The following is a 12316-nucleotide window of genomic DNA, read 5'->3' as shown; positions in this document are numbered from 1 at the left end:
ATTCAGATTTGCCTGATATCCAGATTTCTGGAACTTTGTCCCATTCTGGCTATGTATTGCCAAACATTAGATGAAAAAGAAAGAAGGATCTGCAGGAAATTACATTGCCTTAGGATCTAGATTAGACAAGAAACCCCCTCCTGAATTTGGGCGGTTAAAAATGTTATATTTGAAAGGGAGATATAGTGACTGAATTTAGTCTCTTGTTTTAGGAGACTTGTAGATTAGTCTTTTTTTGTACTACACTGTACTATAGTGTACCAAAACTAGGTATCATTGCCTAATTTCTCAATTATGGTGTGGGCTGGTATGGTTTTTGGTATATCAGCCTATTTGAATTATAAAAATTTTGTATATGAAAAGAACATTGTTACCTGTAAAAATCACCAAATCCATTTGCTATATTCATAATTCCACATTTCTAGCCATGCAAAGATGCAGCTAATGGAGGTTGTCAGTTTTATTTAGGTGTCATTCTTTTTAATTTATTTTTTTATTTATTTTTTAATGTATATCTTGGTGAAAAAATATTGAAACCATAAAATGGGATTGAACCTGCATCCATGGACCAAGTAACAAGCATATGTTACTTGAGAGTCCAGGATGCAGATTCAGTCCCATTGAATGGTCTCAATATTTTCTCATAGATTCATCATGTTGTTATGCAGCCTGTCCTCTAAACAAAGACCCAAAGTCCATTCCATGCACCCGCCAAACCCTCTGTGTATGAATGAAAAATGGTTTACATGCGACTCACAACTGATGTCATTTGAGCCCTTCCGGAATAAGTGCTTCACTGGCGAATTTTGTTCGAACCACAACACTGTAAATGCTTCATGCACGTACTACAAATACAAATAATCGCCAACAGAACGTAAACACCTAACCTAACCAGTGCCTAAATGTGTGCAATATAGTAATATAAAATAATAATTTATATTTGAGAAAATTCCTATTTTGAATGAACTGCATTTTAAATTTATGTATGCGTCTTTGGGGTCGACCACTGGAAGGAATGGACTTGGTCTGAGGATGGGATGTGTTATGATTTTATTGTGCTTTATAGATTATAGTCTTTCTGAGCTTTGTTTCATTACCCATATCTGACTGTACATGATCATTTGTATTATTTATTGCTATGAATATTATTTAAAATGCAGCCATATTATAATGTTTTAATTATTCTCAACAAATTTATTTTAAGACAAAATGAGGAGAGGATGAAACGAGTACAAGAAGCCCGTGAAGAAAGAGAACGTAAAGCTATAGAAGCACAGGAACAGCAGGAGAAAGACAGAAAGATTCGGGAGGAAAGGCTAAAAGAGGAACAGCAACGCAAAAAACAACAACTTCTTGCCAAGAAGCGGGCAGAAGAAGAGGCTAAAATTCGGAAGATTAGAGAACAGGTAGGTTTATGAAGCAGCCATTGTTCCCGGCTGAAAGGGGAATACTTACATTATAACAAGCTAAAAGAATTCACTAGACAAATTTATGCATTACTAGAATGAAATTTTTTCAATACAACTGTCTCAATTGCCACAGGAAGGAGTCTAGCCCTTTGTGATCTGTCTTCTAACTCTTGTAAGGAGTACGTTTTTAAATCTCAATGTTAGTGCTGTCAAATAAAACCAAAAAAAATCTGCCTGCTGGAGTAGAAGATCTGTGGAAACTAACCACAGGTACAGGGAAAACACCATGATGCCCAGCCACTTGAAGTGGAGGGTAGAGTGATAGTCTCGCTTCTTGCAGGTCGGCTTTCAATCCCCGGTCGTCCATGTGGTTGGGCATAATTCCTTTCCTCCAATCTTGTCCCAAATCCTTATCCTTTCTAAGTTCTATATACAGTAGTTGTAATGGCTTAGTGCTTTCTCCTGATAATTACCTACCTATGTGTGTGTTCACTGCTGACATTAATGAAATTCTTTCTAATATATCTGTGACTCATTTGGTTACTTAGTTTCTACTTGAGTAATGAACTTGAACAAGAAGTGGTAGAAGAAACCACTATTCACAGCTTGAAGAACAAGTATAACAATACTGGAATGGTGAGTTATTAAATCACTAGGTACTATAGCTAGGAGACTGAACAAACCATTGCCAAACCAGCACACCCTGGGTCAGGGTAGAGAGGAGGGGAGAACTACCAAAACCTTCCAGAAGTGACACACAATATGGACAATCATTCATATTTCCAAACATATAAGGCCTAAAGTCAAAATCAAGAAATAAAGTCCAAGTTCATAAACGGCCTCCTATTAGAGTCAAACTCAATATTTGGGGCATTCACGGAAACTCATACGAAAGATTACATGGATAGTGAAATCTGGATTCCAAATTATAATTTATAGATGTGATAGAGAAACTAGGTCAAATGGAGGAGTAGGTCGGTATATTAAAGAGGTCCTGGTATGCACAGAGCTACTGAACTTAATTAATGAGGGGGTAGAGGTACCTGGAATTAAGGTAGAAAAAATAAACCTAATTATTATTTTAATATATATACTACGGTTGAGGAATTCACAGAGTAGATACACAAAATAGTGAACATTCTTGATAATCAAGCAAACCCAGCTCCAGATATTATCTTCCTTGGAGATTTCAATTTACCAAGTTTAAGATGGAGAATGGCAAACACAAATATCATAGCAGGAAATAACCAACCACAGGTCAGAGAACTTTTGAGATTCTGTGACAAATTCTTGCTCAATCAATAGATTACAGAACCCACTAGGAACGAAAACACACTAGACTTGTTATTCACAAACATTGATGACCTAATCAGAGACATTGCAATCTCAGATACTACATACTCGCACCATAAGCTCATTGAAGTGCGAACTAGCATAAATAATGGTAGTAGGTCTAAGAGACCCAACAAGCGAGGAGGAGTATTCAATCAATTAATTTTCAGCAATGAGGATCGACTGGGAAAAAATAAATGTAGACCTTGCAAACATTCAAAGGGAGACGGTCTTCAATGACAAAACTTCCACACAGGGAATCGCTTAACTGACAGCTGAAGCATGTGCCTGTGAGGAGGGTCAGAAAGAGGACCACTCTAGAAAGAGAACACAGTCGACTGTACAAGAGAAGGAAAAAAAATAATGGAAATGCTTAGGCAGACACCACTATATCACAAAAAAGGAAAATAAGTCTAAACAGGGAGATCAAAGAAATAGAACAAACGTTGAAGTGATCATATGAGTCTAAGGAAATGGAATTGGAACAGAAATCTATACAAGAGATAAAGAAAAATCCAAAATATTTTTTCAGGTCAAAAAATATTTTCAAAATATATTTGCAAAATCAAAATCAAAAACCTCGACCAGTATTGGCCCATTAATTACAACTGAAGGTACGTACACAGAGGACAACAAAGAAATTAGTGAAATTCCAAGAAGTCAGTATGAGGCTGTTTAGCACACCAATAAACAACATGAAAGTTGATGACCCAGACAGCTTCTTTATGAATGACATTCAAGCTGCAGATAATATAACGGATATTAACACAAACTCTGAAGACTTTGAAAGAGAAATTGACAATATGCCCATGCACTCAGCTCCTGGGCCTGACTCATGGAATTCAATATTCATCAAGAAATGTAAAGTACCAGTAGCACGAGCAATCATTGTAATATGAAGAAAGAGCCTGGATACAGGGGAGATACCAGCTGCACTTAACACTTTGACGCTGCCGGGCTATTGAAAAAAAGCCATCTTCTTGAGGTTATCTTGAGATGATTTCGGGGCTTTTTAGTGTCCCCGCGGCCCGGTCCTCGACCAGGCCTCCACCCCCAGGAAGCAGCCCGTGACAGCTGACTAACACCCAGGTACCTATTTTACTGCTAGGTAACAGGGGCATAGAGTGAAAGAAACTCTGCCCATTGTTTCTCGCCGGCGCCTGGGATTGAACCCAGGACCACAGGATCACAAGTCCAGCGTGCTGTCCGCTCGGCCGACCGGCTCCATACCCTATATGCTTTCGGCGTTTCGAGCGCTTACGCGGCAAGACCGAAAAGTGTATACTCTTTTGACTGTCGTGACACTAATTGTAGGCGTACGTATTTAAATTTGGTATCACTGTGTTCACAATAGAATTGTCTATAAGAACATACCTATAAAAGGCCGCCAAAGCATAAGGCATATCAACACCAAATAAAAAACTATTGAGATCACTAGCCGAGAGCGCCAAACAGCAACAAAATGTTTCCACTCTCTTCATGGTTGTGAAGCCCACAGTTGTGCTATAGCGTTAATTTTGGTATCACTGAAATCGCAATAAAATTCTCTACACTAACAAATGCATATAAATATAGATTCAATGTCGTAGCCCACCCAAATCAGTGTGGAAAGTGGCCGAAGTGTTACCCGCGGTGGCATATCGGCGAAACCCGCATTGAAAAAAGTGTATATTCAATTCACTGTCTTGACATTATTTTTCGATGTATGTATTTCATTTTTGTTTCAATGTGTTTACAACAGAATGTTCTAGAAGAACATAAGTATAAAAGGTCACATAAGGATGCGTTCAACCGGCAACATATATAAAAACTACGTCGATTATACTCGTCGTGTCAATAATACAATTGTTTTACCACGATGATTCACTGCCACGCCGTTCTCCTAAATAAGCTGTTCGGCTAGTAGAGAAAACGTAAATTTCATGGCAAACTTTTGTAAACTATCCCCAAGTAGATCGGATAATAAATGGAATTTATACAAATATTTTTTCTCGTGACTCTTTAGCACGGCACGCCAGCGTAATCAGTAGAAATATTGTTGACGCCGCTGAGGTCACCAAAGCGGCAAAGTGTTAAATCTGCAGATATAGCTCCTCTGCACAAGGGTGGTAGCAAAGCCTTGGCACAAAATTAAAGACCAGTTGCACTAACATCACACAAATTAAAAGTTTTTGAAAGAATGAAGAGTGATTATGAATCAAATTTCTAGTTTTATGGAAAATAATGAGCTACACAACCCAGGACAACATGGATATAGAGCGCGCAGATCCTGTCTGTCACAGTTACTCAACCACTATGACAAAATCACAGAAGCTCTAAAAGAAAAGCAAAATAGATGTTGTATACACAGACTTAGCAAAGGCATTCGACAAATGTGACCATGGAGTGATAGCACACAAAATGAGGTCAATGGGAATAACTGGTAAAGTAGGACGGTGGATACTCAATTTCCTGTCAAACAGAACACAGAGTAACAGTCAATGAAATAAAATTGAGTCCAAACACAGTTAAAAGCTCTACCTCGAGATACAGTCCTTGCATGACTGCTGTTCCTTATTCTCATATCAGATATAGACAAAAATATAAGTCACTAAGTCACAGCTTCGTGTCATCCTTTGCAGATGACACAAAAATCAGCATGAAAATTACTTCTGCTGAGAACATTGAAAAATTCCAAGCAGATATCAACAAAGTTTTTGATTGGGCAGCAGAAAATAACATGATGTTTAACAGTGATAAATTCTAGGTACTCAGGTACAGCAAAAATGAGGATCTGAAACGTAATACAGGGTACAAAACATAATCAAATCTCCCCATAGTAGGAAAACAGCATGTCAAGGATTTGGGAATAATGATGTGTGAAGATTTAACGTTTAAGGAGCATAACCAAGCAAATATTGTGTCAGCCAGAAAAATGATGGGAAGGATTATGAGAACTTTCAAATCCAGGGATCCCATCACAATGGTTGTACTCTTCAGGTCTCTTGTGTTGCCCCGTCTCGAGTACTGCTCAATACTCACTTCCCCCTTCAGAGCAGGAGAGATTGCTGAAATAGAGGGAATACAGAAAACATATACAGCACGCATGACGCGATAAAGCACCTAAATTATTGGGATCGTCTCAAAGCTCTCCAAATGTATTCACTAGAAAGGAGATAAGAGAGATACCAAATAATATACACATGGAAAAATACTGGAGGGCCAGTTCCCTAATCTACACACCTGCTTGATGGGGTTCTGGGAGTCCTTCTATTCCCCAAGCCCGACCCGAGGCCAGGCTTGGCTTGAGAGAGTTTGGTCCACCAGGCTGTTGCTTGGAGCGGCATATTTCTGATGCTCGCTGGTAGGACGTTGAACAACCGCAAGAACACAGTAAAATAACAACGTACTGGAGTGAACGATATGGAAGAAAATGTAGAATAGAACCAGTGAAGAGCAGAGGTGCCATAGGCACAATCAGAGAACACTGTATAAACATCAGAGGTCCGTGGTTGTTCAATGTGCTACCAGCAATTATAAGAAATACAGTATTGCCGGAATAACCGTGGACATCTTCAAGAGAAAACTAGACTGTTTTTTAAAAGAAGTTCCGGACGAGTCGGGCTGTGGTGGGTATATGGGCCTGCGGGCCACTCCAAGCAACAGCCTGGTGGACCAAATTCTAACAAGTCAAGCCTGGCCTCAAGCCGGGCTTGGGGAGTAGAACAACTCCCAGAACCCCATCAGGCAGGAGTGGGGTTCTGGTTCATGCCCCATTAGGCATGCACAGGCATTCAATATGATAAACAATGAATGTCACTTAAGGGCTCATTACAAATAATGTTTACTTTGTGACATTTGTTACCATTTTGATGTAAATATGTCATAGCCTAACATGCTTTAATGGAATGTTGTGCAGCTTCTTTTCTAAGGCTTAGGAATTGACAAAACAAGTTGAATAACATGGGCATAATTTTACTAATTCCAGCACCTTTGATCTAATATTCTCAAATCAATTCAATTAAAAACATTCATAAATGTTTGTACATGTATGGTTGAGCTTACATAAAATACTGTACATTATTGCCTAATAAAGTGATAGTACGCCTGTAATAGCCTAATATTATGTACAGTCTCCGTGGCGTAGTGGTAAGATGCTCGCCTGGCGTTACACGAGTGCTTTGTCCTGGGTTCGTATCCTGACCGGGGAGGATTTACTGGGCACAAATCCTTAACTGTAGCCTCTGTTTAACTCAATAGTAAAATGGGTATTTGGGTCTAAAAACGATTATTCGTGGGGGCCGTATTCCAGGGAACATAGGATTTATGACTTGCTTGAAACGCCACGCGTACTAGTGGCTATACAAGAATTTAAGAACTCCTGTATATATATAAATAATTAAAATAAATAAATAAAAAACGTAATCATTATAATTATATATTGTACAGAATAATCTATATTTATATGCTACTCGTATCAATAATTTAAGTCATTATAGTTGTGGCTGTAGTGAACAGATGCTACAGCCATTGACAAAGCTTAGTTTACCATTAGAGTCGTGAGACAGATACTGGTAAAACAAATTTCATGTAAATATGACGAAACAATTTGATGAACAAATATACAGACTGTAAACTAATTATACCATGAAGGTATAGAAATTTGCACCATTGTAGTGTGCTTATGAAGTTTTATGAATATAATTGCAGCATGAAGAAGAGGAGCGACGAAAGCAGGAAGAGGAGGCAAGGAAAGTAATAGAAGAAGAAGAAAGACGAGCTGAAGAGGCCAGAAAGTTGGAGGAGAAGCGTGTGCTTATGGCAGAGCAACGCAGACTGCAAGAAGAGAAAAAGCGGTAAGTGGTCTTCACAGAGCTAAATGATCCAAGTGTCTATTTGAAAAATTTAATTTAGAACATAAATTAAAGGGATCTTTGTCTTTAACAACAATTTTTCATAAAAATTTATACATCGCTGTCAGGCTAGCAAAGTGATTTACGAAAAATAGGTGCTTGCTATTTCAACCACTGTCGACAAATTTTTCCATGTATTCGGTTCGGATCCCATGATGTACTGATTCTAATGCCCGATTTCTAATTTTCGTGGACCCTCATCAAGTCATAATGACACTAAAATACTTAATTTGTAAATTAAATCCTCTTTCACCTACTATGAGAAACACACTTGTTGGAGACTATGCACAGAGAGAAATAACACTAATGTGATGTTCATGTATCACTGAGAAAATGGATATTCTCATTGATACAGTGGCACTTCGACTTACGATTGCCCCTACTTATGATAATTTTGAGTTACGATGTAAATTTCATAGAAACGTGCGACTCGGTATCTGATGGTGTCGTCGACTTACGATATTTGTTGGTACACGTTCGGGTCGACCGAGCGCGAGGTTCCCGGTCATGCGGCCGACCTGCCTCAATTTACTACAGCTGCCTGCTTAGTGACGATCGCGCCTATAAGAAATTTCGCTTTTGTGGTGATTTTTTGCATTTTGAACATTAAAGTAATTATTATATATCATGCCATGAGTCCCAGGAAAGTCAGTGGTAAGGCTCAACATGTGAGATCCCATGTAAGGATGACCATAGAGCAGAAACAAGAAATCATTCGTAAATATGAAGATGGTGTGCGGGTTGTTAGACTGGCTAGGCAGTACAACAAATCTCAGTCAATGATATCCACCATACTGGCTAAGAAAAAGGACATTATGGGTGCTAAAGTGATGCATCATTACAGACAAATGTTAAAATGAAGGGAAAAACAAATGTCTCTTGACAAAATTGTAGTGAGACAAACAAGCACTGAACCACAACCAGGTCCTAGTGGTATTTAGGCAAAACGTAGGAGAGAGAGTACCCCAGAGAAAACATCACTGCCTGATGTGATAATGGAAGGGGACTCCCCTTCCAAACAGTAACAATTCTCCTCCTCCCCCCCTCATCACCATCTTCCATATGCCATCAAGAGCCCTCCATAAAGGTAAGATAAACTTAGGTACTGTATTGTAGTTAGAAAAAAACATTGTATTCAGTATAAAATGTATTTGTATGTTAATATTTTGGAGTGTGGGGAACTAATTAATTCAAATCCCTTTATTTCTTATGGGAAAAATCGCTTCGACTTACGATATTTCGACTTACGATCCGTCTCTGGGAACGAATTAGCATTGTAAGTCGAGGCCCCATTGTACATCACGTTAGTGTGATTTTTCCCTCTGCATTGAAAGAGGAGCTTTAGAGGTAGAACATTCCTAGTCTCCTAGATGACAGAACCAGAGCATGGGGGACTGTGTGAAACGCTTGTTCGGCTTCAGTAGAAGCCTCAGGAACCCTCAAGGGTTCAGTAGGACCCCAGGTTGCAATCCTTTTCATGTCGTGGCCTAGTTGTCTGGGGCGTGTGCCTGGGAACACCCTGTGCTTACTTTCAAATCCTCAACACGGCTCCTACGTATTTTCTTCTTGTTGGAGATTATTTAGGATAGGGTTCGATCCTATAGTGTAACCTCGATATTTTATCATAGGTCAGGTTTTGGTGATGTCATTATTATTGGTACTGAAGTTATTGTCAGAATATGTGCTCTACCAGAACACACTTACTCATACTGAATGTATTATTGTCTGAACAAATGTAAAAGACCCAACAAACTACAGGTGTACAACTTATAATTAAAATTATTATTAGTTTTTCTAAAACTGAATGAAATTACCATATCCATCAAACTATTTAAATTTGAAATGGTTAATCTGAGACAATATAGTAACATTTAACTGTAAAAGCTCATTTAAGTAAAAGTCCCACATCATGATATGCATGACAAAAAATATTTCACAAAAACTAACATTAAAAAATTACTTTTGGTGATTGAAGCACAGTAGGTAATCATAGTGATTGGAGCCATATGAAGGTAAAGAAGTTATAAATAATGCAGGAACAAAATAATTTTCAGGAAAATGGCTGAAGCAGAGCGCATTGCCCGTGAAAAAAGAGAATTGGAAAATCTTCGATTGCGGGAAGCTAAGCGTGGTGCTGGAGAAAGTCAAGTTAAAATTGTCCCTATGATAGTTCAAAAGGTGAGTACTTGCAGTGTTATTCTACACTATAGTTAAATGCATAAATGAAAAGAAATTAAGTCATTGTGAAAGAATTGCCATGAAGCCTGATTTACAGTAGTAGCTCTTTCCCAAATGATTGGAGAGGAGCTGGGATTTCAGTATTGTGTGAAAGAAATAATGACCACTATGACCATCAAAATTGCAGAGGGATTAGTCTCCTGAGATTTCTGGGGGGTAGCCCCTTTGGGTTCCCGGAGCTTTCCAGGCTGATATGGATATATTAGACTTTGGCATCAGTCAAAGTGAATGGAGTTCTAAGCCTACCAGGGACCACAAGCCAGAACCTGCCCCCTTAAGAGATGCACGAGGTGCAATGGCCTATAGAATTGCACATGTGTTTATGGAGCATTCTATATCTGCCATTGACTGGGTCAGGCACCCAGAAAGATAAGCATCCCAAAACAAACCTCTGTTCTGGTTGAAACTACTACTGAAAGTCAAATGAGTGCAGAGTGGCAGACACAGTGCTTCCGCACCTTCCTTTAGTATCCATGGTGAGATTCCATCCGGGCCTATAGCCTTTGTCACATCCAACTCTAGCAAAAGCTTCCTTACATCCCCACTGATAATCCCAAACTCTTCTAGTGGTGCCTGGTTAACTATTCCCCCTCTCATCTCTGGAACTTCTTGCTCTACTGTGAAGACCTCTTGGATTTTTTTTTCCAGTTCCTCTCACACTTCCTTGTTGTTTGTAGTGAAACTGTCTGCCCCTATCTTCAGTTTCATTACCTGTTCCCTAAATGATGTGGCTGTGCAGCAATTTAGGTTGAGATTTTGCCCTGCTATGTCTTTTCGTATTGCCCTTAACCACTGAACTGCGCAATGCGCCTGCAGGCCGTCGACATCGGGGTACTTTTGTTTTTCACGTTCCGTTCAAAACTCACGCGTAATGACGCGGGTACGAAATGGATGCCTTGGGGCCCCAGTGATCGTCCACCATCTTGAAAAAAAATCCCAGCATGCCTCGCGGCCATGGGAAGCCTCAGTTTCAAAATAGCAACTATGACTGACGCATCGTCTACTAGCTCCCACTCCACAGTCACCCGTGGTCATGGAAAACGACTCTGAGGAGGAGATACGCAACATTTTGTATGATGACTTAGACAATGATCCAGAGAAAGACCTAACACAGAGGTCTGATACGAGTGAGGGAGAGACTGAGGTGGATGATGTAGGGAGAGTGTACGGTACACGCGCCTCGCCCGGCCTGCCTCGCCGCCCTGGGTCAACACCTTTATCATCACCACCACTACCGTGTATGTCCCCAGACGCAAGTTTATTCAGTGATAATACATGCGATGAATCTTTCTCAGGCTTCAGTGACATAAGCACTGTATCAGTGCTTCAGTGCTCCGATACAAGTAGTGTGGATGACCCGAGTACGAGCAGCGAGGGTGTTACCAGGCGGGATTTTGCTGCCTCAGCAACACGTCGCGCCAGGCAGCAGCGTGTCTCGCGGCAACGGGAAAATGACAACAGTGGCCCCTCTACATCAGGTGTTCGTGGTAGGCCTATGATACGTAGATCAGCCTTATCTCCTACCATATCCTGTAGCAGCTCCAGCACCAGACGATGTAGCTGTGTTTTTGGTGCTCATGGTGGTGTTGGCCGTGGTGTGGCGCCAAAACCAACCTCCCGGTTGTACTTGCGTGGGAGAATTGTACCACAAATACCAACGTTTGATGCTACCGATGTTGGTGTTACACCATTATTCCCATATACAGGTGATGATATGGCAGAAATAGACTATTTCCTGGCATATTTCAACAACAAATTCATGACCCACCCATCTTGTGACTGAGACACACCGATACACTCAAAGCCTCATAGACGTTGGCATTTTACCTGCCTCACGCGATGGAAGGACACCACAATTGACGAAATGTACGTGTTTCTCGCACTCAGCATCATGATAATGATGAAGCACTCTGAAAAACCCGTCGTCCAGGATTATTGAAGCAAAGACACCCTTGTTCCATCGCCCGTGTTCAACCAATATATGTCGAGTGATAGGTTCCTGTTGATTCTCAGGTGCCTACATATCGAGAATAATGCAAGTGAGGACAGACACGACAGACTGCAGAAGGTACGGAAGGTGTTCAGTGACATGAGAGGCAAGTTCTGCGATTATTTTGTACCTGGACAGAATGTGGTAATCGACGAATCGCTTGCACTGTTCAAGGGGCGACTGGCATTCAAGCAGTATATCCCATCAAAGCGGTGGAGAGACAGTCACGAGGTGAATATGCTGACTACGATTCATACTGATGCCATGTTGGACAGTAGCAAAGTCCACTTTCAAACACGCTTCCCCATTTATAAACCAGACTGTATCATAAGACTACAACGTGAACATGCGCCTCGTCGATAAATGTGACACGATGCCCAGTGCAGTGGAGTGCGTGCGCAAGTCTGTGAAGTGGACGAAAAAGTTCTTTTTCCACTTAACACTTTGGCGGTCCC

General features: G+C 40.3%; 1 protein-coding gene across 6 annotated transcripts in view; it reads left to right on the top strand.

The window, feature by feature from the left end:
- Window positions 1–12316, top strand: part of LOC123757973 (inner centromere protein A) — a 102293-nt gene that overhangs the window by 68122 nt on the left and 21855 nt on the right. For all 6 annotated transcript variants that reach the window (XM_069338817.1, XM_045742009.2, XM_045742006.2 and 3 more), the window contains 3 exons: window positions 1205–1406; window positions 7431–7576; window positions 9688–9811. In XM_069338817.1, coding sequence (XP_069194918.1) covers window positions 1205–1406; window positions 7431–7576; window positions 9688–9811 — 472 coding nt within the window. The remainder of the gene's footprint in view (window positions 1–1204; window positions 1407–7430; window positions 7577–9687; window positions 9812–12316) is intronic.

The sequence above is a fragment of the Procambarus clarkii genome, chromosome 40, assembly GCF_040958095.1.
Source record: "Procambarus clarkii isolate CNS0578487 chromosome 40, FALCON_Pclarkii_2.0, whole genome shotgun sequence".
Taxonomy (NCBI): Eukaryota; Metazoa; Arthropoda; class Malacostraca; order Decapoda; family Cambaridae; genus Procambarus; species Procambarus clarkii.
This window is presented reverse-complemented; position numbering and strand designations above follow the sequence as displayed.